Source organism: Salmo salar, chromosome 05, assembly GCF_965601325.2.
Source record: "Salmo salar chromosome 05, fSalSal1, whole genome shotgun sequence".
Taxonomy (NCBI): Eukaryota; Metazoa; Chordata; class Actinopteri; order Salmoniformes; family Salmonidae; genus Salmo; species Salmo salar.
Window position 1 is genome coordinate 38,377,802 of NC_138295.1, and position 27,086 is coordinate 38,404,887.

General features: G+C 43.2%; 2 protein-coding genes and 2 pseudogenes across 7 annotated transcripts in view; all 4 read left to right on the plus strand.

Annotated features, from left to right (window-relative positions):
- The window catches only part of LOC106604876 (protocadherin gamma-C5), a 174,320-nt gene that overhangs the window by 46,461 nt on the left and 100,773 nt on the right, over positions 1 to 27,086 (plus strand). Inside the window, exon 1 of one of the 6 annotated variants that reach the window (XM_045718191.2) lies at positions 5,018 to 7,615. The exons of 2 other annotated variants lie outside the window; for them this stretch is intronic. In XM_045718191.2, the coding sequence (XP_045574147.2) occupies positions 5,180 to 7,615 (2,436 nt within the window). In that variant the 5' untranslated portion in view covers positions 5,018 to 5,179. Of the gene's footprint in view, positions 1 to 5,017; positions 7,616 to 18,981; positions 21,608 to 23,972; positions 26,582 to 27,086 lie in introns of those variants that run through there. 3 more of the 6 variants (XM_014199975.3, XM_045718193.2, XM_045718187.2) reach the window with 3 other exon arrangements.
- Positions 897 to 4,404, plus strand: LOC123743100 (protocadherin gamma-A3 pseudogene; annotated as a pseudogene).
- Positions 8,397 to 11,919, plus strand: LOC123743228 (protocadherin beta-11-like). The gene is made up of 2 exons (XM_082974980.1): positions 8,397 to 11,020; positions 11,800 to 11,919. The coding sequence occupies exons 1-2, from the start codon at positions 8,588 to 8,590 to the stop codon at positions 11,917 to 11,919; spliced, it is 2,553 nt and encodes an 850-aa protein (XP_082831106.1). The 5' UTR covers positions 8,397 to 8,587.
- LOC145879513 (protocadherin gamma-A11 pseudogene) lies at positions 11,351 to 15,627 on the plus strand (annotated as a pseudogene).

The window sequence follows — 27,086 nt, forward strand, 5'->3', positions numbered from 1 at the left end:
GCATCTCCAGACACTGTCACGTCTGTCACATGCTCAGTGTGAACCTGCTTTCATCTGTGAAGAGCACAGGGCGCCAGTGGCGAATTTGCCAATCTTGGTGTTCTCTGGCAAATGCCAAACGTCCTGCACGGTGTTGGGCTGTAAGCACAACCCCCACCTGTGGACGTCGGGCCCTCATACCACCCTCATGGAGTCTGTTTCTGACCGTTTGAGCAGACACATGCACATTTGTGGCCTGCTGGAGGTCATTTTGCAGGGCTCTGGCAGTGCTTCTCCTGCTCCTCCTTGCACAAAGGCGGAGGTAGCGGTCCTGCTGCTGGGTTGTTGCCCTCCTACGGCCTCCTCCACGTCTCCTGATGTACGGGCCTGTCTCCTGGTAGCGCCTCCATGCTCTGGACACTACGCTGACAGACACAGCAAACCTTCTTGCCACAGCTCGCATTGATGTGCCATCCTGGATGAGCTGCACTACCTGAGCCACTTGTGTGGGTTGTAGACTACGTCTCATGCTACCACTAGAGTGAAAGCACCACCAGCATTCAAAAGTGACCAAAACATCAGCCAGGAAGCATAGGAACTGAGAAGTGGTCTGTGGTCACCACCTGCAGAACCACTCCTTTATTGGGGGTGTCTTGCTAATTGCCTATAATTTCCACCTGTTGTCTATTCCATTTGCACAACAGCATGTGAAATTTGTTGTCAATCAGTGTTGCTTCCTAAGTGGACAGTTTGATTTCACAGAAGTGTGATTGACTTGGAGTTACATTGTGTTGTTTAAGTGTTCCCTTTATTTTTTTGAGCAGTGTATTTATTTATTTTCCTATGAAAAGGTTTTGGCTCGTGTTGTATGTCTGCTGAGTTGTATGTCTGCTGAGCTTGTTGAAATGTATTTCGAACTGAGCAGAAGTGCTTGTGATATATTGGTCATTCTGTAGCGCTGTAATGCAGTTTCAGAACCACCCTGTGAGGACAGCGACCCTCCTGTCTTTATTGCAGAAGGGGGCTGCTTCGCTCTCTCACGCAGTGTAGTATTCCTGGTTCTTACATCAGTCTATTGGACAAATGTCGCTATAGATTTTAGCATTTACGAATCATATTACTTTCAACATAGGCCCTATTAGTTTTGGTTTGTAGTGCTCTTTCGTAGTTTGGACGGTTGTGGAATCCTCTTTTTCGCACGATCCATTCTGAAGTTGATGGGGTGGTGGAATTTTTTGGTAGGCTATAAAATTGTCGGTATTTTTTTTTTTCTTCATATAATTGTAGAGATGAAACATGTATTTATTTCGATTGCAGAAAGTGAAGTGTTAAGACAGTATGATTTATATACGTTATTTTTGTAGAGAAAAAATACTGTACGTGTTTAATCATTTCTGAACAGTTTTACATGTTCAAGTGTCATGCGGTGTTCATGTTTTAGACTCTGAGGGCCGCTGTTGATCAGTGAAATAAATTCTGTCCAGTGTTGTCAGTCAGTGGAGTCCCCTCCCTATCATTGCGCTCTACCAGAGGAGAGGGAAAAACTCTCTAAGCTTCACACGAGGCGGGGGCGCGACACAGACACACTCGCTCTGATCAACATATAAGAAAGATATAGTGAAAAGAGGCTAGGTTAAAGCAAAACATCTACTTATTTCCTCACCGTTTCTCTGGATCCAGTATAAGGAATATTCGTGTTGGATTTATTATTTGTTAGCGATGGCATTTGAAGGATTCCATCAACCCAAATGCTTAAGATGGCGTTTGTGTGGACTACGGTGGCAAGTACAGATTTTTCTTCTGTATTTCATTCATATTACCAGTGGACAAATCCGGTATTCCATTCCGGAGGAGATGAAGACCGGCTCTCTTATCGGTAATGTCGCTCAAGACCTGGGATTGGATTTGAAAAGGCTACGAGCGGGCCGGGCTCGTATCGTGACCGGAGAAAGCATTCAGTACACAGAGCTGAAGACAGACAAAGGGATTCTAGTCGTGAGCGAGAGAATAGACCGAGAGCAGCTCTGTGGCGACGTCACACCGTGTAGCTTTAGCTTCGAAATGATTCTAGAAAATCCCATCGAGCTGCATCGTATTACAGTGGAAATTCTAGATGTAAATGACCATGCTCCTGCATTTCCCATAAAAGACGTACAATTTGAAATTAGCGAGTCAGCTACTGTCGGCGCGAGATTTCTGCTAGAGAGTGCAGTGGATCCCGATGTAACACTTAACGCCCTACAAAATTATATTTTAACTCCCAACCATAATTTTGTTCTAAAGCAACATACGAATCCAGACGGTAGTAAATATGCAGAGATGGTCCTCCAGAAACCGTTAGACAGAGAGGAGCATCCTCGTCTCTCTCTAAAGCTAATCGCTGTAGACGGTGGAAATCCGCAGAGATCTGGCTCAGTAAATATAGAGATCACTGTCCTAGATGCCAATGACAATGCGCCTGTGTTTAACCAGTCAGTGTACAGGGCTACTGTGATGGAAAACGCTCCAAAGGGAACTTATATTACAACGGTGAATGCCAGCGATGCAGACAGTGGATCAAATGGACATATTTCCTACTATTTTTCAAAGTTGAAAGGGAATATAGTTGATATATTTACCATTGATATGTTGACCGGTTCTATTTCTGTTTCAGGCCAGATAGATTATGAGAAAGATAAGAAATACGAGGTTAGAGTAGAGGCTAAAGACCAGGGTGGTTTAACAGACTCTAGTAAAGTCGTCATTGAAGTTCTTGACATAAATGACAACGCACCAGTTATAAACGTCATGTCTTTCTCCAGCCCTGTGTCTGAAGATGCTCCTCCTGGAACCACGATAGCCGTTATTAACGTCAAAGACGCTGATTCAGAGAGGAACGGACAGATTACATGCTCAGTAGATGATAACCTCCCGTTCAAGATCAAATCGTCTTTAAGCAGTTATTATACTTTGATCTCAGATAAAGTTTTTGATAGAGAAACGACTCCAGAATACAACATAACCATAACAGCGACAGATTCTGGTTCGCCTCCTCTCTCTAGCGCCAGGACTTTACACCTTAGAATCTCTGATGTAAATGACAATGCCCCATTGTTCGATAAAGGTCCCTACTCTGCTTACGTCACAGAGAATAACTCTCCTGGAATGTCCATATTTACTGTCAGCGCGCGGGACTCTGACTGGAATCAGAACGCGAGAATATCGTACCTGTTGGAGGACACGCAGATCAGTGGAACTCCAGTCTCTACTTATATATCAATTAACTCTGAAACAGGAGTTTTACATGCGGTGCGCTCCTTTGATTATGAACAAATAAAACAGCTTAAACTCGTGGTTAAGGCGCAGGATGGAGGCTCTCCTCCACTCAGTAGCAATGTGACTGTGAAAATAATGATCCAGGACCAGAACGACAACGCGCCTCAGGTTCTCTACCCAGTCCAGACTAGCAGCTCTCTGGTGGCTGAAATGGTGCCTCGTTCAGCAGATGTGGGCTATCTTGTTACTAAAGTGGTGGCTGTTGATGTGGACTCTGGACAGAATGCCTGGCTCTCGTATAAACTGCAGAAAGCGACAGACAGGGCGCTGTTTGAAGTGGGCTTACAGAATGGAGAAATAAGAACTATACGCCAAGTCAATGATAAAGATGCTGTGAAACAAAGGCTCACTGTTGTAGTGGAGGACAACGGGCAGCCCTCTCGTTCAGCTACAGTCAATGTTAACGTGGCGGTGGCGGACAGCTTCCCTGAAGTGCTCTCGGAGTTCACTGACTTTACGCACGACAAGGAGTACAATGACAACCTGACTTTTTACTTAGTCTTGGCTTTGGCTGTAGTCTCATTTCTGTTCATCACATGTTTAGTGGTTATTATATCAGTGAAAATATACAGATGGAGACAGTCTCGCATCCTCTATCATTCCAACCTCCCGGTTATTCCGTATTATCCACCGCGTTACGCAGACACTTTGGGGACAGGAACTCTACAGCACGTGTACAATTACGAGGTGTGCAGGACGACTGACTCCAGAAAGAGTGACTGTCAGTTCGCCAGACCCTGTAGTCAGAACGTACTGATAATGGACCCCAGTTCTACAGGGACGATGCAGCGGATGCAGAGTGAAAAGAACATCCTGGATGAACCAGACTCCCCACTAGAGGTGAGTTTATTGGATTTTAAATAACGTAGCTCATGTTGTTGGAGTACATCTTAACAATGTGCCCATTTTCCATTTCAAACTATTCTCCTCTGGTGCTTGAATCTTTTTTTCGGTATCTCAGAGGTTGGGGTTGCTCTCAAGTCTTTGCAATATTATAGCGGTAAATCAAGGATTATGTAATTTTTTTGTTACCTATGAAAAGGTTTAGGTTCGTGTTGTATGTCTGCTGAGCTTCTAGAAATGTATTTCGAACTGACCAAACTTGCCTGTGATGTAGGCCTATTTGTTACTCTGTAGCGCATTCATCTTGTTTCAGCACCGACCTTTTCGGACAGCGACTTTATACTGCGGCTTCCTCGCTCTCTCGTACTATGCTCTTCGCTCCCTTGTTCTTATACCTCTGTCTATTGAACAAATGTCTCTATAAATTTTAGCCTTTACGAAGCATGTTACTTTCAACCTACATCGATGTTGGTTTGTTGTGTTCAGTCGTGGTTTGTACGGTTGTGGAATATTATTTTACGCATGATCCAATAAGATGTTGATGGGATAGTGACAATTTTAGTAGGCTACAAAATAGTAATTTGCTTCATTTGTTGGTCATAGCATTGTAGAGATGAAACCTGCATTTATTTAGATTCCAGAAAAATAAGTATTAAGACAATATGATTTTGAATTATTTTAGAAATCAAATAATACTGTCCAGTGTTTAAAATAATTTATGGACGGTTTTGCATGTTCAAATATAATCTGGTGTTCATGTTTTAGACTCTGAGGGCCGCTGTTGATCAGTGAAATAAATTCTGTCCAGTGTTGTCAGTCAGTGGAGTCCCCTCCCTATCATTGCGCTCTACCAGAGGAGAGGGAAAAACTCTCTACGCTTCATACGAGGCGGGGCGCGACACAGACACCCTCGCTCTGATCAACATATAAGAAAGATATAGTGAAAAGAGGCTAGGTTAAAGCGAAACATCTACTTATTTCCTCACCGTTTCTCTGGATCCAGTATAAGGAATATTCGTGTTGGATTTATTATTTGTTAGCGATGGCATTTGAAGGATTCCTTCAACCCAAATGCTTAAGATGGCGTTTGTGTGGACTATGGTGGCAAGTACTGATTTTCGTCCTGTATTTTAGTCATGTTGTCAGTGGACAAATCCGGTATTCCATTCCGGAGGAGATGAAGAAAGGCTCTGTTATCGGTAACGTAGCTCAAGACCTGGGGTTAGATTTGAAACGGCTCCGAGCGGGCAGGGCTCGTATCGTGACCGGAGAAAGCATTCAGTACACAGAGCTGAAGACAGACAAAGGGATTCTAGTCGTGAGCGAGAGAATAGACCGAGAGCAGCTTTGTGGCGACGTCACACCGTGTAGCTTCAGCTTCGAAATCATTCTAGAAAATCCTATTGAGCTCCATCGTATTACTGTGGAAATTCTAGATGTAAACGATCATGCTCCTGCTTTTCCAAATAAATATATACATTTTGAAATCAGCGAATCGGCTACCGTTGGGTCGCGATTTCTGTTGGAAAGTGCAGAGGACAATGATGTAGGGCTCAACGCCCTACAGAATTATGTTTTAACTCCGAACGATAATTTCATTCTAAAACAGCATGCGAATCCAGACGGTAGTAAATATGCTGAGATGTTCCTCCAGAAACCGTTAGACAGAGAGGAGCATCCTCGTCTCTCTTTAAAGCTAATCGCTGTAGACGGTGGAAATCCGCAGAGATCTGGCTCAGTAAATATAGAGATCACTGTCCTAGATGCCAATGACAATGCGCCTGTGTTTAACCAGTCAGTGTACAGGGCTACTGTGATGGAAAACGCTCCAAAAGGCACCTATATCACAGCCGTGAACGCCAGCGATGCAGACAGTGGCACAAATGGACAAATCACATATAGCTTTTCGAAGTTGAAGGGGAGCATTGCTGATATTTTCATAATAGACGAGAAAACAGGAATCATATCTGTTTCGGGACAGGTAGATTATGAGAAAGATAAGAAATACGAGGTTAGAGTAGAGGCTAAAGACCAGGGTGGTTTAACAGACTCTAGTAAAGTCGTAATTGAAGTTCTTGACATAAATGACAACGCACCAGTTATAAACGTCATGTCTTTCTCCAGCCCTGTGTCTGAAGATGCTCCTCCTGGAACCACGATAGCCGTTATTAACGTCAAAGACGCTGATTCAGAGAAAAACGGACAGATTACATGCTCAATAGATGATAACCTCCCGTTCAAGATAAAATCATCCTTAACTAGTTATTACAATTTGATCTCTGATAAAGGTTTTGATAGAGAAACGACTCCAGAATACAACATAACAATTACAGCGACAGATTCTGGTTCGCCTCCTCTCTCCAGCGCCAGGACTTTACACCTTAGAATCTCTGATATAAATGACAATGCCCCATTGTTCGATAAAGGTCCCTACTCTGCTTACGTCACAGAGAATAACTCTCCTGGAATGTCCATATTTACTGTCAGCGCGCGGGACTCTGACTGGAATCAGAACGCGAGAATATCGTACCTGTTGGAGGACACGCAGATCAGTGGAACTCCAGTCTCTACTTATATATCAATTAACTCTGAAACAGGAGTTTTACATGCGGTGCGCTCCTTTGATTATGAACAAATAAAACAGCTTAAACTCGTGGTTAAGGCGCAAGATGGAGGCTCTCCTCCTCTCAGTAGCAATGTGAGTGTCAACATTTTAATCCAAGATCAGAACGACAACGCGCCTCAGGTTCTGTACCCAGTCCAGACTAGCAGCTCTCTGATGGCTGAAATGGTGCCTCGTTCAGCAGATGTGGGCTATCTTGTTACTAAAGTGGTGGCTGTTGATGTGGACTCTGGACAGAATGCCTGGCTCTCGTATAAACTGCAAAAAGCGACAGACAGGGCGCTGTTTGAAGTGGGCTTACAGAATGGAGAAATAAGAACTATACGCCAAGTCATTGATAAAGATGCTGTGAAACAAAGGCTCACTGTTGTAGTGGAGGACAACGGGCAGCCCTCTCGTTCAGCTACAGTCAATGTTAACGTGGCGGTGGCGGACAGCTTCCCTGAAGTGCTCTCGGAGTTCACTGACTTTACGCACGACAAGGAATACAATGACAACCTGACTTTTTACTTAGTCTTGGCTTTGGCTGTAGTCTCATTTCTGTTCATCACATGTTTAGTGGTTATTATATCAGTGAAAATATACAGATGGAGACAGTCTCGCATCCTCTATCATTCCAACCTCCCGGTTATTCCGTATTATCCACCGCGTTACGCAGACACTTTGGGGACAGGAACTCTACAGCACGTGTACAATTACGAGGTGTGCAGGACGACTGACTCCAGAAAGAGTGACTGTCAGTTCGCCAGACCCTGTAGTCAGAACGTACTGATAATGGACCCCAGTTCTACAGGGACGATGCAGCGGATGCAGAACGAAAATAACATATTGGATGAACCAGACTCCCCACTAGAGGTGAGTTTATTGGACATTTTCTAATTTAGCACATTGTTTTGGAATACATTTCTGGAATGTGTCTTTTTGCATCTATTGTGCTCTGGTGCATGGCTAATTTACTCGTTTGGCTCCCTTTCTGCTCATCTCTGTAGGGTTAAACTTATATCAGCTACTACGCGTTTTACTGTTAGATTTGGCTTGTGTATTCCTGCTGAATTGGTAGGGACTGACTTCGAACTGAACAAGAATATCAAGTGCTACAATAGTAAGGATGTAGCGTTGAATTGCCATTTCAGAACCACACTGTATGGACAGCGCCACTTCTTTCACGCAGTGTTTGCTTTACCTTTTCCAACTGCTGTCTAAATTGATCAGGTGTCACTATACCTTTTCATGTGTGTTTAGGGTTAGTCCTATACCAACCAAAAATCTCTCAATACAGGTATTTTACTGTATTTTTCAGCAGACGGTTGTTTTATGCACGATCAAGTCTCGGGCTTAGAGGATGTTCTCATGTTCCTGTATCAAATGATTCGGCTATGTTCCCTGTTGGTCTTATTTTAGTAATTGGACATGGCATGTATTTAGATTGTTCATGCACATACCACAGTGCTTCTAATTGTGACATTTTGGAAAGAAAATAATGCTGGACAATGTTGAATAATTTCTACACAGCTGTACATTTTTTTTTTTTTACATGTTTTGGACTCTGAGGGCCGCTGTTGATCAGTGAAATAATTTCTGTCCAGTGTTGTCAGTCAGTGGAGTCCCCTCCCATATCACTGCGCTCTACCAGAGGAAAGGGAGAGACTCTGCGCTTCATACGAGGTGGGGCTCGACAGAAAGACTTTCGCTCTGAGCCATTAACATAGATCAGAAAAGGACAGTGAAAATAGGCTAGATTGAATCGAAGCGTCAACTAGTATTTGCTCACTGTTTCTGAGGATACCCTTTACGGAATATTCTTGTGGACTGTATTATTTGTTGGCTATGGAATATGAAGGATTCATTCAACCTAAATGCGTAAGATGGCGTTTGTGTGGACTACGGTGGCAGGTACTCATTTTTTTCCTGTATTTCAGTCATATTGTCAGTGGACAAATCCGTTATTCCATTCCGGAGGAGATGAAGAAAGGCTCTCTTATCGGTAACGTAGCTCAAGACCTGGGGTTAGATTTGAAAAGACTCCGATCGGGACGGGCCCGTATCGTGACCGGAGAAAGCATTCAGTACACAGAGCTGAAGACAGACAAAGGGATTCTAGTCGTGAGTGAGAGAATAGACCGAGAGCAGCTTTGTGGCGACGTCACACCGTGTAGCTTCAGCTTTGAAATTATTTTAGAAAATCCCATCGAATTACATCGTGTTACAGTTGAAATTGTGGATGTAAATGACCATTCACCTGTTTTTAAGAATAATCATATCAAATTTGAAATCAGCGAATCTGCTACTCTTGGCTCTCGTTTTGTGCTGGAGAGTGCAAAGGATCCCGATGTGGGAGTTAATGGACTACAGGAGTATGTTTTAACTGAAAATGACAATTTCGTTCTGAAACAACATTCGAATCCTGACGGTAGTAAATTTGCAGAAATGATTTTACAAAAGCCTTTGGATAGAGAAGAGAATCCTCGTCTCTCTCTCAAGCTAATCGCTGTAGACGGTGGAAATCCGCAGAGATCTGGCTCAGTAAATATAGAGATCACTGTCCTAGATGCCAATGATAATGCGCCTGTGTTTAACCAGTCAGTGTACAGGGCTACTGTGATGGAAAACGCTCTGAAAGACACCTATATCACCACCGTGAATGCCAGTGACGCAGACAGTGGTTCCAATGGTATAGTGATGTATTATTTTTCGAATTTGAAAGAAAACTTGGCAGATATATTTGACATTGATGAGACAACTGGCAAGATATCTGTTGTTGGACAAATCGATTTTGAAAAAGATAACAAATATGAAATTAGAGTTGAGGCCAAAGACCAAGGTGGCTTGACAGACCTCGGTAAAGTTGTCATAGAAATAGTTGACATAAATGACAATGCCCCAGTCATAAACGTCATGTCTTTCACTAGCCCTGTGTCTGAAGATGCTGCTCCTGGAACCACGATTGCCGTTGTAAACGTTAAAGATGCCGATTCAGAGAGAAACGGACAGATTACATGCTCTGTAGATACTAACTCGTTCAAGATAAAATCGTCGCTAAGTAGTTATTATACGTTGATCTCAGATGTAGCTTTTGACAGAGAAACGACTCCAGAATACAACATAACCATTACAGCAACAGATTCTGGTTCGCCTCCTCTCTCCAGCGCCAGAACTTTACACCTTAGAATATCTGACGTAAATGATAATGCTCCATTGTTTCATCAGAGCTCATACTCTGCTTACGTCACAGAGAATAACTCTCCTGGAATGTCCATATTTACTGTCAGCGCGCGGGACTCTGATTGGAATCAGAACGCGAGAATATCGTACCTGTTGGAGGACACGCAGATCAGTGGAACTCCAGTCTCTACTTATATATCAATTAACTCTGAAACAGGAGTTTTACATGCGGTGCGCTCCTTTGATTATGAACAAATAAAACAGCTTAAACTCGTGGTTAAGGCGCAGGATGGAGGCTCCCCTCCTCTCAGTAGCAATGTGACTGTGAAAATAATGATCCAGGACCAGAACGACAACGCGCCTCAGGTTCTGTACCCAGTCCAGACTAGCAGCTCTCTGGTGGCTGAAATGGTGCCTCGTTCAGCAGATGTGGGCTATCTTGTTACTAAAGTGGTGGCTGTTGATGTGGACTCTGGACAGAATGCCTGGCTCTCGTATAAACTGCAGAAAGCGACAGACAGGGCGCTGTTTGAAGTGGGCTTACAGAATGGTGAAATAAGAACCATACGCCAAGTCAATGATAAAGATGCTGTGAAACAAAGGCTCACTGTTGTAGTGGAGGACAACGGGCAGCCCTCTCGTTCAGCTACAGTCAATGTTAACGTGGCGGTGGCGGACAGCTTCCCTGAAGTGCTCTCGGAGTTCACTGACTTTACGCACGACAAGGAGTACAATGACAACCTGACTTTTTACTTAGTCTTGGCTTTGGCTGTAGTCTCATTTCTGTTCATCACGTGTTTAGTGGTTATTATATCAGTGAAAATATACAGATGGAGACAGTCTCGCATCCTCTATCATTCCAACCTCCCGGTTATTCCGTATTATCCACCGCGTTACGCAGACACTTTGGGGACAGGAACTCTACAGCACGTGTACAATTACGAGGTGTGCAGGACGACTGACTCCAGAAAGAGTGACTGTCAGTTCACCAGACCCTATAGTCAGAACGTAATGATAATGGACCCCAGTTCTACAGGGACGATGCAGCGGATGCAGAACGAAAAGAACATCCTGGATGAACCAGACTCTCCATTAGAGGTGAGTTTATTGGAGTTTAAATGGTATTGCACATTGGCTTGGAATATATCTCTATCTACATTGCCTTTTGTGAAAATGTCAACTATTTCGTTCGGTGCCTTTAGGTTAATTTATTGTGTATGTCTAGTCTACAGTGTACAGTGTAGGGCTAAATCATTTCTGATTAGCTTCGGATTTTATACTATGCCTGCTGATTTTTTTGTTTGTTATGATTTTGAATTTACAATTCTATGTTCGATGGTGTAATTTGAACAGTCCTGCGCTTTAAGAGCATTTCAGCACCACTGTGTGCTGACAGCGCTGCTTCTGTCATGAGCAGCAGAGGTCTGCTCCGCTCTCAGGCAGCGTATACTGTCTCTCGTTCAAACTACTGTCTTTTGCTCAATAGTCACTATAGAGCCAGTGTAGCCGTTTTTATAGCTAGTTCTGTACCAAGCAAAGTGCTCTCAACCAGTGCGACATGCTGTCTGCATGTTGCCGTACTGTTCAGTAATGGTTTTGTGCGCCCTATCCATGGAACATTTTTACCCACGATCTAAACTAAGGTTTAGATGATATGGTGGCATGTTTTACAATCAAATGTTTACCGTTCACTCTGTTGGTCATCGTTATTTTAGTAGTTGTACGTGGCGTTTTTTTATTATTATTATAGATAGCAGTACAGTGCTGTACAATTTTGAAACATTTCTACCCAGTTGTATATGTCCACATATCTGGTGTTCATGTTTTTGACTCTGAGTGCCGCTGTTGATCAGTGAAATAATTTCTGTCCAATGTAGTCAGTCAGTAGAGTCCCGTCCCCGCCTCTCCTATCACTGCGCTCCAGAGTAGAAAGAGAGACTGCGCTCCATACGAGGCGGGGCACAACAGAGAATCACTCGCTCAAACAGATACGCTAAGAAATAGCCTGGATTAAAATAACAGTTTCACTGTCAGTAATCTCCTTTCTCACCGTTTGAGGATACAGTAGGCTGAAAGGAATAGTCGTGTTGGATTTATCTTTGTTGACTATGGTATCTGAAGGATTCCTCCAACCTAGATGCGCAAAATGGAGTTTGTGCTGTGGACTGCGGTGGCAAGTACTTTTTTTCCTACTGCATTTCAGTCATATTGTCAGTGGTCAAATCCGGTATTCCATTCCGGAGGAGATGAAGAAAGGCTCTCTTATCGGTAACGTAGCTCAAGACCTGGGGTTAGATTTAAAAAGACTCCGAGCGGGCAGGGCCCGTATCGTGACCGGAGAAAGCATTCAGTACACGGAGCTGAAGACGGACAAAGGGATTCTAGTCGTGAGTGAGAGAATAGACCGAGAGCAGCTTTGTGGCGACGTCACACCGTGTAGTTTCAGCTTCGAAATCATTCTCGAAAATCCGATGGAGCTCCACCGTGTAACTGTTGAAATCCTTGATATTAATGATAATGCACCTATTTTTCGAAAGAATGAAATCAAATTTGAGATAAGTGAATCAGTTATACTCGGGTCGCGTTTTATGTTGGCCAGTGCCGAGGACGCAGATGTAGGTAACAATGGTCTGCAGAAATATATTTTAACGCCGAATGATAATTTCGTTTTGAAACAACATGCAAATCCAGACGGTAGTAAATATGCAGAGATGGTCCTCCAGAAACCGTTAGACAGAGAGGAGCATCCTCGTCTCTCTTTAAAGCTAATCGCTGTAGACGGTGGAAATCCACAGAGATCTGGCTCAGTAAATATAGAGATCACTGTCCTAGATGCCAATGACAATGCGCCTGTGTTTAACCAGTCAGTGTACAGGGCTACTGTGATGGAAAACGCTCCAAAAGACACCTATATTACAACTGTGAATGCCAGTGACGCAGACAGTGGATCTAACGGGCTAATTACATATTATTTTTCCAACTTGAAAGAGCACCAATCAGACATATTTCACATGGATGAGACAACTGGCACAATGACACTTGTAGGGAAAATAGATTATGAAAAAGACAAGAAATATGAAATGATGATTGAGGCGATGGACCAGGGAGGTTTAACCGACTCCAGTAAAGTTTTAATCGAGATTGTTGACGTCAACGATAATTCTCCCGTTATAAACGTCATGTCTTTCTCCAGCCCTGTTTCTGAAGATGCCCCGCTGGGAACAACTATAGCGATAATCAATGTGAAAGACGCTGACTCGGAGAGAAATGGTCACGTTACGTGTTCAATTGACAACAACCTCCCATTTAAGATCAAATCCTCATTGACTAACTATTATACTGTAATCACAGATTCAGCTTTCGACCGAGAGACTACGCCAGAATATAATATAACCATAAAGGCGACAGACTCGGGTTCACCTCCTCTCTCCAGCGCCAGGACAATACACCTTAAAATCTCTGATGTAAATGACAATGCTCCATTGTTCGACAAAGGCACCTACTCTGCTTACGTCACAGAGAATAACTCTCCTGGAATGCCCATATTTACTGTCAGCGCGCGGGACTCTGACTGGAATCAGAACGCGAGAATATCGTACCTGTTGGAGGACACGCAGATCAGTGGAACTCCAGTCTCTACTTATATATCAATTAACTCTGAAACAGGAGTTTTACATACATCATGTTCCTTTGATTATGAACAAATCAAACAGCTTAAACTCGTGGTTAAGGCGCAGGATGGAGGCTCTCCTCCACTCAGTAGCAATGTGAGTATCAACATATTAATTCAAGACCAGAACGACAACGCGCCTCAGGTTCTGTATCCAGTCCAGACTAGCAGCTCTCTGGTGGCTGAAATGGTGCCTCGTTCAGCAGATGTGGGCTATCTTGTTACTAAAGTGGTGGCTGTTGATGTGGACTCTGGACAGAATGCTTGGCTCTCGTATAAACTGCAGAAAGCGACAGACAGGGCGCTGTTTGAAGTGGGATTCACAGAATGGGGAAATAAGAACTATACGCCAAGTCAATGATAAAGATGCTGTGAAACAAAGGCTCACTGTTGTAGTGGAGGACAACGGGCAGCCCTCTCGTTCAGCTACAGTCAATGTTAACGTGGCGGTGGCGGACAGCTTCCCTGAAGTGCTCTCGGAGTTCACTGATTTTACGCACGACAAGGAGTACAATGACAACCTGACTTTTTACTTAGTCTTGGCTTTGGCTGTAGTCTCATTTCTGTTCATCACGTGTTTAGTGGTTATTATATCAGTGAAAATATACAGATGGAGACAGTCTCGCATCCTCTATCATTCCAACCTCCCGGTTATTCCGTATTATCCACCGCGTTACGCAGACACTTTGGGGACAGGAACTCTACAGCACGTGTACAATTACGAGGTGTGCAGGACGACTGACTCCAGAAAGAGTAACTGTCAGTTCGCCAGACCCTGTAGTCAGAACGTTCTGATAATGGACCCCAGTTCTACAGGGACGATGCAGCGGATGCAGAGTGAAAAGAACATGCTGGATGAACCAGACTCCCCACTAGAGGTGAGTTAATTGGAGTTAATCTCTGCAATCTGTCCTCTGTATCTATTAATTTTCAATTGTGCTCCGGTGTGGATTTATTCGGTTTGCTCCCTCTGTGACTTACTTACTTTCTGGGCTAATTCAGCTACTACGCATTCTTTATGGGCTTTCTTTTGGCCGTATATGCCTGTTGAGTTGGTGGGAAATTATTTCAAAGTGATCATGAATGCTAAGCGCCACAATAGTAAGTAAGGCTGTATCGCTGTAAGACTATGGCAGCACCCCTCCGTGTGTACCGCGCCACTTTTAGTGCGCAACAGTATGCTCTCCTCTCTCTCACTCTCTATGCTGAGCCTGGTTCCAACTTCCTTATATGGATCAAGAGTCACTATACATTTTACCCATGTTTACAGTTAGTCATATAACAAACAAAATCACTTTTAAAACAAGTGTTTTGCTGTAATTGATGGTTTGGACCGCTGTTTCATTGGCATGTTTACGCACGATCCAATCTGGGGCTGAGAAGATAGGCTGGCGTGTTTTACTATTAAATGATGAGGCTACTACTTCCCTTCTGGTCATAGTATTTTAGTAATTGAACTGTGCATTTATTTCGATTGCACATACCACAGTGTTTTTATTTGTGACGTTTTGAAAAGAAAATAGTGCTGGAAAGTGTTGAATCATTTCTGTGCAGTTCTATATTTTTACATATCATCTGGTGTTCATGTTTTGGACTCTGAGGGCCGCTATTGGTCAGTGAAATGTTTTCTGTCCGGTGTTGTCAGTCAGTGGAGTTAACTCCCCTATTACTGCGCTCTACCAGAGGAGCTGGAGAGACTGCGCTTCACACTAGGCGGTGCGACAGAGAGACACTCGTTCTGGTTCATACATGTAGATTACAAATACGAGGACGGTTCAAATAGACTGGATTAAGATAATACGTCGACTACTATCCTTCTCTTTGCTCCCCATTTACGGATACAGTGTAAGGAATTTTCGTGTTGGATTTATTTTGTTGGCTATGGAATTTGAAAGATTCCTTCAACCTAAATGCATAAGATGGCGTATGTGTTGTGGACTGCGATGGCAAGTACTGGTTTCTCTTCTGTATCTCAGTCATACTGTGAGTTCCCAAATCCGGTATTCCATTCCGGAGGAGATGAAGAAAGGCTCTCTTATCGGTAACGTAGCTCAAGACCTGGGGTTAGATTTTAAAAGGCTAAATTCGGGCCGGGCCCGTATCGTGACCGGAGAAAGCATTCAGTACACAGAGCTGAAGACAGACAAAGGGATTCTAGTCGTGAGCGAGAGAATAGACCGAGAGCAGCTTTGTGGCGACGTCACACCTTGTAGCTTCAGCTTCGAAATAATTCTAGAGAATCCGATGGAACTGCACCTCGTCACTGTAGAAATATTAGACGTTAATGATAATGCTCCCGTGTTTCAACAGAACGATATACAATTGAAAATCAGCGAATCTGCTTCTGCAGGGGCGCGCTTTGTCCTAGCAACTGCAGATGACCCTGATGTAGGCCTTAACGCCTTACAAAATTACATTCTAACACCGAATGATAATTTTGTCCTAAAACAACATACAAATCCTGACGGTACTAAATACGCTGAGATGGTTCTCCAGAAACCGTTAGACAGAGAGGAGAATCCTCGTCTCTCTTTAAAGCTAATCGCTGTAGACGGTGGAAATCCGCAGAGGTCTGGCTCAGTAAATATAGAGATCACTGTCCTAGATGCCAATGATAATGCGCCTGTGTTTAACCAGTCAGTGTACAGGGCTACTGTGATGGAAAACGCACCGAAAAGCACCTATATCACCACCGTGAATGCCAGTGATGCAGACAGTGGTTCCAATGGCTATATATCGTACATGTTTTCTAATTTAAAAGGCACAGTTTCCGAAACCTTCACTATTGATGCAAACACTGGTGTTATTTCCGTGTTAGGGGAAATAGATTATGAAAAATATAAGAAATACGAAATTCGAATAGATGCCACAGACCAAGGTGGCTTGACTGATTCGAGCAAAGTAATTGTTGAGGTAATTGATGTAAACGACAACGAGCCTGTAATAAGTGTCATGTCGTTCACCAGTCCAATCTCTGAAGATTCACCTCACGGTACAACCATCGGAATTATCAATGTTAAAGACCTTGACTCGGGTGAAAACGGACAGGTGAGCTGTAGCATAGACCAAAACATTCCATTCAATATAAAATCCAATGTAAGAAATTACTACACCTTGGTAACAGGCGCTGTTTTAGACCGTGAGAGCGTGTCAGAATATAACATCACTGTAGTCGCCACGGACGCAGGGTCGCCTCCTCTCTCAAGTAGAGAGAACCTTTCACCTGAAGGTGTCCGACGTCAACGACAACGCCCCAGTGTTTCCACATGGTCGTGTACAACTCTTATGTCGCGGAGAATAACTCTCCGGGCGTCTCAATATTTACTGTTACAGCTAAAGACACGGATTCTAATCAAAATGCCCGTATTTCCTATATTCTAGAGGATTCTGATGTCAGCGGGACTCCTGTGTCTGTTTATGTTTCCGTAAACGCAGAGAGTGGGGTCATACACGCGGTGCGCTCCTTTGATTATGAACAAATGAAACAACTAAGACTCGTGGTTAAGGCGCAGGATGGAGGCTCTCCTCCACTCAGTAGCAATGTGACTGTCAATCATCCTTCATCCAGGACCAGAACGACAACGCGCCTCAGGTTCTGTACCCAGTCCAGACTAGCAGCTCCCTGGTGGCTGAAATGGTGCCTCGTTCAGCAGATGTGGGCTATCTTGTTACTAAAGTGGTGGCTGTTGATGTGGACTCTGGACAGAATGCCTGGCTCTCGTATAAACTGCAGAAAGCGACAGACAGGGCGCTGTTTGAAGTGGGCTTACAGAATGGGGAAATAAGAACTATACGCCAAGTCACTGATAAAGATGCTGTGAAACAAAGGCTCACTGTTGTAGTGGAGGACAACGGGCAGCCCTCTCGTTCAGCTACAGTCAATGTTAACGTGGCGGTGGCGGACAGCTTCCCTGAAGTGCTCTCGGAGTTCACTGACTTTACGCACGACAAGGAGTACAATGACAACCTGACTTTTTACTTAGTCTTGGCTTTGGCTGTAGTCTCATTTCTGTTCATCACGTGTTTAGTGGTTATTATATCAGTGAAAATATACAGATGGAGGCAGTCTCGCATCCTCTATCATTCCAACCTCCCGGTTATTCCGTATTATCCACCGCGTTACGCAGACACTTTGGGGACAGGAACTCTACAGCACGTGTACAATTACGAGGTGTGCAGGACGACTGACTCCAGAAAGAGTGACTGTCAGTTCGCCAGACCCTGTAGTCAGAACGTACTGATAATGGACCCCAGTTCTACAGGGACGATGCAGCGGATGCAGAACGAAAAGAACATCCTGGATGAACCAGACTCCCCACTAGAGGTGAGTCTGTGGAGTTGAAATGGTATTGCTCATTCGGTTGGAATACATCTTTACATCATGTCCTTTGTAACAATTTTAGCTGCAGATGTAGAATCTTCATTTGATCTGCTCACACTGTTGCAGGACAACTTTCTTGTAGTGTATTTGAGGTTTAAAAGATCTTCTAAAGTTTGTAATTTACTTCTTTTTTTTTAAGTGTATCAATCCCAAAACATGTTTTATTAATCATAATCCACACAATAGTTCAAATGTCCTGTTTCTGCCGGATTATTATCCTGCTGTAGCAAATTGGCTCAAATAAAGATCCTACATCTATATTGCCTTAAGGTTAATTTAGTCAGTATTTGTCTAGTTAAAAGTATGGGCATAACAGCTTTTACATATTGTTGTGGTCAGCTTTGTTTTTTATTGATTGTCATTGTCAGCTGACTGTGGTTTCGAATACAGCAGAAGCAGTTACTTGTTTTCTGGTTAGTTTTGGCTTTCATATTAACCCTGATGATTTCAGCACCAATCTGTATGGACAGCGCCTCTTCTGTCATGATAGCAGCAGAGGACCCTTTCTTCCAACTGCTGTGTTTTGATGAAGTCCATATAGATTCACTAAAGAGTCGCTCAAGCAGTGTTAATTGGTTGTCATTTGTCCAAAAATTCTCAACATTAATATGTTGCTGTGTTGTTCAATAATGATTTAGAGTGAGTATCCATGGACATGCTTTTACGCACGTTCCAATCTTTGGCTGAGAGGATAAGGTGCCATGTTTTAGTATCAAATTATTGCTGTTTGCCTTGCTGGTCATCATAGTATTATAGTGATTGAACGTTGCATTTATTTCGATTTTACCTTGCACAGTGTTCATCTACTTGCTACTATATGGGAAGACAGTTGTGCTCTAAAGTGTTGAAATATTTCTACCTTTTTAGGAATTCAAATATAATCTGGTGTTCAGGTTTTAGACTCTGAGGGCCGCTGTTGATCAGTGAAACAATTTCTGTCCAGTGTTGTCAGTCAGTGGAGTTAACTCCCCTATCACTGCGCTCTACCAGAGGAGAGGGAGAGACTCTGCGCTTCATACGATGCGGGGCGCGACAGAGAAACACTCGGCTCTGATCGATGTTACAGATAACAAAAGGAGACTCTGAAAATAGCCAGGATTGAAAGAATAGGTCGAATATCAGTCTTAGATTTTTTTCTTTGTTTCTGAGGATACAGTATAATACATTTTTGTATTGGATTCATTCTTTGTTGGCTATGGCATTGGAAGGATTCCTTCAACCTAAATGTGTAAAATGGCGTTTGTGTTGTGGACTGCGTTGGCAAGTACTTATTTTTCTCCTGCATCTCAATCACATTGTCAGTGGACAAATCCGGTATTCCATTCCGGAGGAGATGAAGAAAGGCTCTCTTATCGGTAACGTAGCTCAAGACCTGGGGTTAGATTTGAAACGGCTCCGAGCGGGCAGGGCTCGTATCGTGACCGGAGAAAGCATTCAGTACACGGAGCTGAAGACAGACAAAGGGATTCTAGTCGTGAGCGAGAGAATAGACCGAGAGCAGCTTTGTGGCGACGTCACACCGTGTAGCTTTAGCTTCGAAATCATTCTAGAAAATCCTATGGAGCTCCATCACATAACTATAGAAGTCTTAGATGTTAATGATCATCCTCCGATATTTAAGAAAACGGATGTTAAATTGGAAATAAGCGAGTCGGCTATCCTCGGTGCGCGCTTTGTGCTAGAAAATGCAGAAGATCCCGATGTAGGAGTTCACAGTCTACAAAATTACGTTTTAACCCCGAATGATAACTTTGCCCTCAAGCAACATGCAAATCCAGACGGTAGTAAATACGCTGAAATGATTCTTCAGAAACCGTTAGACAGAGAGGAGCATCCTCGTCTCTCTCTAAAGCTAATCGCTGTAGACGGTGGAAATCCACAGAGATCTGGCTCAGTAAATATAGAGATCACTGTCCTAGATGCCAATGACAATGCGCCTGTGTTTAACCAGTCAGTGTACAGGGCTACTGTGATGGAAAACGCTCCAAAAGACACCTATATTACCACTGTAAACGCGTCTGATGCAGACAGTGGTTCTAATGGCTTTATAACGTATTCGCTGTCTAACCTGAAGGGAAATGTAGCAGATGTATTGAATATAAATGAAAACACTGGGATACTGTCAGTTGCAGGCCTGATAGATTATGAAAAAGACAAAAAATACGAATTACGGATTGAAGCTAAAGATCAGGGAGGTTTAACAGATTCGAGTAAAGTTATTGTTGAGGTCATTGACGTTAACGACAATGCACCTGTGATTAGCGTGATGTCATTCACTAGTCCAATGTCTGAAGACTCTCCTCCCGGTACAACTATTGGTATTATCAACGTTAAAGATGTCGATTCGGGTGAAAATGGACAGGTTAGCTGCAGCCTGGACCAAAACATTCCGTTCAAGATCAAATCCAATGTAAGAAATTACTACACCTTGGTAACCGACGCTGTTTTAGACCGTGAGAGCGTGTCAGAATATAACATCACTGTAGTCGCCACGGACGCAGGGTCGCCTCCTCTCTCAAGTAGAAGAACCTTTCACCTGAAGGTGTCCGACGTCAATGACAACGCCCCAGTGTTTCCACATGGCGTGTACAACTCTTATATCGCAGAGAATAACTCTCCAGGCGTCTCTATATTTACTGTTACAGCTAAAGACACGGATTCTAATCAAAATGCCCGTATTTCCTATATTCTAGAGGATACTGATGTCAGCGGGACTCCTGTGTCTGTTTATGTTTCCGTAAACGCAGAGAGTGGGGTCATACACGCGGTGCGCTCCTTTGATTATGAACAAATGAAACAACTAAGACTCGTGGTTAAGGCGCAGGATGGAGGCTCTCCTCCACTCAGTAGCAATGTGACTGTCAATATCCTTATCCAGGACCAGAATGACAACGCGCCTCAGGTTCTGTACCCAGTCCAGACTAGCAGCTCTCTGGTGGCTGAAATGGTGCCTCGTTCAGCAGATGTGGGCTATCTTGTTACTAAAGTGGTGGCTGTTGATGTGGACTCTGGACAGAATGCCTGGCTCTCGTATAAACTGCAGAAAGCGACAGACAGGGCGCTGTTTGAAGTGGGCTTACAGAATGGAGAAATAAGAACTATACGCCAAGTCACTGATAAAGATGCTGTGAAACAAAGGCTCACTGTTGTAGTGGAGGACAACGGGCAGCCCTCTCGTTCAGCTACAGTCAATGTTAACGTGGCGGTGGCGGACAGCTTCCCTGAAGTGCTCTCGGAGTTCACTGACTTTACGCACGACAAGGAGTACAATGACAACCTGACTTTTTACTTAGTCTTGGCTTTGGCTGTAGTCTCATTTCTGTTCATCACATGTTTAGTGGTTATTATATCAGTGAAAATATACAGATGGAGACAGTCTCGCATCCTCTATCATTCCAACCTCCCGGTTATTCCGTATTATCCACCGCGTTACGCAGACACTTTGGGGACAGGAACTCTACAGCACGTGTACAATTACGAGGTGTGCAGGACGACTGACTCCAGAAAGAGTGACTGTCAGTTCGCCAGACCCTGTAGTCAGAACGTACTGATAATGGACCCCAGTTCTACAGGGACGATGCAGCGGATTCAGAACGAAAAGAACATCCTGGATGAACCAGACTCTCCATTAGAGGTGAGTTAATTGGAGTTTAAATGGTATTGCTCTTTGGGTTTGGAATATATCTTCACAGTATATCCTTTGTAACTATTTTAACTTTTGTGCCTTAAACCTGTCAGGGACAGATGTTCCGCTAGCGGAACGCCTCACCAATATCCAATGGTAGGGCGTGGCGTGAAATACAAATACCTTAAAAATGCTATAACTTCAATTTCTCAAACATATGACTATTTTACACCATTTTAAAGACAAGACTCTCGTTAATCTAACCACATTGTCCGATTTCAAATAGGCTTTACAGCGAAAGCAAAACATTAGATTATGTCAGGAGAGTACCCTACCAAAAATAAATTACTCAGCCATTTTCAAAGCAAGCATATATGTCACAAAAACCAAAACCACAGCTAAATGCAGCACTAACCTCTGATGATCTTCATCAGATGACACTCCTAGGACATTATGTTATACAATACATGCATGTTTTGTTCAATCAAGTTCATATTTATATCAAAAACCAGCTTTTTACAATAGCATGTGATGTTCAGAACTAGCATACCCACCGCAAACTTCCGGTGATTTTACTAAATTACTCACGATAAACGTTTACAAAAAACATAACAATTATTTTAAGAACTATAGATACAGAACTCCTTTATGCAATTGTGGTGTCAGATTTTAAAATAGCTTTTTGGCGAAAGCACATTTTGCAATATTCTGAGTAGATAGCTCGGCCGTCACAGGCTAGCTAATTTGACACCCACCAAGTTTGGTGCTCACCAAACTCAGATTTACTATAAGAAAAATTGGATTACCTTTGCTGTTCTTCGTCAGAATTCACTCCCAGGACTTCTACTTCAACAACAAATGTTGTTTTGGTTCGAAATAATCCATAGTTATATCCAAATAGCTCCGTTTTGTTTGTGCGTTCATGTCAGTATCCAAAGGGTGACGCGCGGGCGCATTTTGTGACAAAAAAATTCAAAATATTCCATTACCGTACTTCGAAGCATGTCAAACGCTGTTTAAAATAAATGTTTATGCTATTTTTCTCATAAAATAGCGATAATATTCCAACCGGGAAACATTATGTTCATTCATAGACTGAAAGAAAAACATGGAGTCGTCTCGTGCACGCGCACTCCACTGTCATTGTTCCCTGCCTGACCACTCACAAAAACTCCTGCTTTTTTTCGCCCAGACTGCAGAGACGTCATTCCGCCTTCTGGCGCCTTCTGAGAGCCAATGGAAGCCTTAGAAAATGTCACGTTACAGCAGAGATGCTGTATTTTTGATAGAGATGCCCTAGAAGGACAACAAATTGTCAGACAGGGCACTTCCTGTATGGAATCTTCTCAGGTTTTGGCCTGCCATATGAGTTCTGTTATACTCACAGACACCATTCAAACAGTTTTAGAAACTTCAGAGTGTTTTCTATCCAAATCTACTAATTATATGCATATTCTAGTTTTTGGGCAGGAGTAGTAACCAGATTAAATCGGGTACGTTTTTTATTCGGCCGTGAAAATACTGCCCCCTATCCCAAACAGGTTAAGGTTCATTTACTTCATATTTCTCTAGTCAACAGTATGGGCACGTCAGTGTTACGTATTGTTGGGCTTTTATTGAATATCATTTCCATCTGAGTTCTTAGAATTGTTGTTCCGAAGTTATCGCATAAGTGCTACAATACAAGCAACTACTTATTTTCTGGTTAGTTTTGACTTTCATAGTATGCCTGATGATTTTCTTTTAATCATATGTACTACACATGCAATAAAGTAGCACTGCAAGGCCGTTTCAGTGCCACTCTGTGTGGACAGCGCCTCTTCTGTCATGATAGCGGCAAAGGTCTGCTCCGCTCTATCGCACTGCTCTCTCTTCTTCCAACTGCTATGTTTTGATTAAGTCAAAATAGAGTCACTGAAGTCGCTTAAGCAGTGTTAACGGCTTGTCATGTGTCAAATAATTCTCAACATTAATATGTTGCTGTGTTGTTCAATAATGATTTAGAGTGAGTATCCATGGACATGCTTTTACGCACGTTCCAATCTTTGGCTGAGAGGATAAGGTGCCATGTTTTAGTATCAAATTATTGCTGTTTGCCTTGCTGGTCATCATAGTATTATAGTGATTTAACGTTGCATTTATTTCGATTTTACATTGCACAGTGTTCATCTACTTGCTACTATATGGGAAGACAGTTGTGTTGAAATATTTCTACCTTTTTTTAATTCAAATTTCATCTAGTGTTCATGTTTTAGACTCTGAGGGCCGCTGTTGATCAGTGAAATGATTTCTGTCCAGTGTTGTCAATCAGAAGGAGTCCCCTCCCATATCACTGCGCTCTAGCAGAGGAGAGGGAGAGACTATCTGCACTTCATAGAGGCGGGGCGCGACTGAGACAAGCTCACTCTCCACACGTGTAGGTGGATTACAGATACCACAAGAGGACGGCTAAAATATGCTTATTTAATATTATACATCGACTAACACTCTTGTCTTTCCCGTTTGAGGATACAGTATAAGGAATATTTTTGTGGGATCAATTCATTGTTGGCTATGGCTTCCGATGGATTCCTTCAACATAAATGCGTAAGATGGCGTTCGTGTTTTGGACTGCGGTGGCAAGTTCTTGTTTTACTCCTGTATTTCAGTCATATTATCAGTGGCCAAATCCGGTATTCCATTCCGGAGGAGATGAAGAAAGGCTCTCTTATCGGTAACGTAGCTCAAGACCTGGGGTTAGATTTGAAACGGCTCCGGGCGGGCCGGGCCCGTATCGTGACCGGAGAAAGCGTTCAGTACACAGAGCTGAAGACAGACAAAGGGATTCTAGTCGTGAGCGAGAGAATAGACCGAGAGCAGCTTTGTGGCGACGTCACACCGTGTAGCTTCAGCTTCGAAATGATTCTAGAGAATCCGATGGAACTGCACCTCGTCACTGTAGAAATATTAGACGTTAATGATAATGCGCCCACATTTCAACAGAATGATTTAGAATTGAAAATCAGTGAATTGGCTTCTGTGGGGGCGCGCTTTACCCTAGCAACTGCGGATGACCCGGATGTAGGATCTAATGCTTTACAAAATTACATTCTAACACCGAATGATCATTTCGTTGTCAAACAACATTCAAATGCACATGGAAAAAGATATGCAGAAATGGTGCTCCAGAAGTCGTTAGACAGAGAGGAGCATCCTCGTCTCTCTCTAAAGCTAATCGCTGTAGACGGTGGAAATCCACAGAGATCTGGCTCAGTAAATATAGAGATCACTGTCCTAGATGCCAATGATAATGCGCCTGTGTTTAACCAGTCAGTGTACAGGGCTACTGTGATGGAAAATGTACCGAAAGGCACCTATATTACAACGGTAAATGCCAGCGATGCAGACGGTGGATTGAATGGTTTAGTACATTATTCTCTTTCAAAAATGCAAAACAATGTGGACAATGTGTTTGATATTGACAAGACCACTGGCTTTATATCGCTTGTGGGACAGTTAGATTATGAAAAAGACAAGAAATACGAAGTGAGTATCGAAGCCACAGACCAAGGTGGATTGACTGACTCCAGTAAAGTTGTTGTCGATGTAATAGATGTCAACGATAATGTCCCTGTAATCAGCGTCATGTCGTTCACTAGTCCGGTCTCTGAAGATTCACCACTCGGTACAACCATTGGTATTATTCATGTGAAAGATCTTGATTCAGGTGAAAATTGTCAGGTTAGCTGCAGCCTGGACCAAAATATTCCTTTCAATATAAAATCTAATGTAAGAAATTACTACACCTTGGTAACAGGCGCTGTTTTAGACCGTGAGAGCGTGTCAGAATATAACATCACTGTAGTCGCCACGGACGCAGGGTCGCCTCCTCTCTCAAGTAAGAGAACCTTTCACCTGAAGGTGTCCGACGTCAATGACAACGCCCCAGTGTTTCCACATGGCGTGTACAACTCTTATATCGCAGAGAATAACTCTCCAGGCGTCTCTATATTTACTGTTACAGCTAAAGACACGGATTCTAATCAAAATGCCCGTATTTCCTATATTCTAGAGGATTCTGATGTCAGCGGGACTCCTGTGTCTGTTTATGTTTCCGTAAACGCAGAGAGTGGGGTCATACACGCGGTGCGCTCCTTTGATTATGAACAAATGAAACAACTAAGACTCGTGGTTAAGGCGCAGGATGGAGGCTCTCCTCCACTCAGTAGCAATGTGACTGTCATCATCTTCATCCAAGATCAGAACGACAACGCGCCTCAGGTTCTGTACCCAGTCCAGACTAGCAGCTCTGAAATGGTGCCTCGTTCAGCAGATGTGGGCTATCTTGTTACTAAAGTGGTGGCTGTTGATGTGGACTCTGGACAGAATGCCTGGCTCTCGTATAAACTGCAGAAAGCGACAGACAGGGCACTGTTTGAAGTGGGCTTACAGAATGGAGAAATAAGAACTATACGCCAAGTCAATGATAAAGATGCTGTGAAACAAAGGCTCACTGTTGTAGTGGAGGACAACGGGCAGCCCTCTCGTTCAGCTACAGTCAATGTTAACGTGGCGGTGGCGGACAGCTTCCCTGAAGTGCTCTCGGAGTTCACTGACTTTACGCACGACAAGGAGTACAACGACAACCTGACTTTTTACTTAGTCTTGGCTTTGGCTGTAGTCTCATTTCTGTTCATCACATGTTTAGTGGTTATTATATCAGTGAAAATATACAGATGGAGACAGTCTCGCATCCTCTATCATTCCAACCTCCCGGTTATTCCGTATTATCCACCGCGTTACGCAGACACTTTGGGGACAGGAACTCTACAGCACGTGTACAATTACGAGGTGTGCAGGACGACTGACTCCAGAAAGAGTGACTGTCAGTTCACCAGACCCTGTAGTCAGAACGTACTGATAATGGACCCCAGTTCTACAGGGACGATGCAGCGGATGCAGAACGAAAAGAACATCCTGGATGAACCAGACTCGCCGGTGGAGGTGAGTCTGTTGCAGTTTTAATGGTATTGCTCATTAGGTTGGAATACATCTTCTCAGTTTTCCTTCGTAACTCTTTGAACTTTTGTGCCCTAAGGTTCATTTACTCAGTATTTCTCTTGTCATCACAGTATATGGGTCAATCAGTTAAGTATTGTTGCGGTTAGTTTGGGTTTTATAGAATTCCATTGCCAGCGGTTTTGGACTGTGGGTAGCAATACCAAGTGCTACAATAGAAGCATTAACATGTTTTCTGATTATTTGGGTTTTTTATATTATGCCTACTTTTTTTTCTCATAACTCGGCCGTTTCAGCCCCACTCTGTGTGGACACCGCAAATTCTGTCATGATAGAAGCAGAGTTCTGATACGTTCTCTTACACTTTTCTCCCTAGTTCCAACTACTGTGTATTTATTAAGTCACTATAGGGTGGCTTTTAGTGTTGACTGCTTTTCATTTCAACTAACTCTCAACATAGGTATTTTACCGTATTGTTCAATAATGGTTT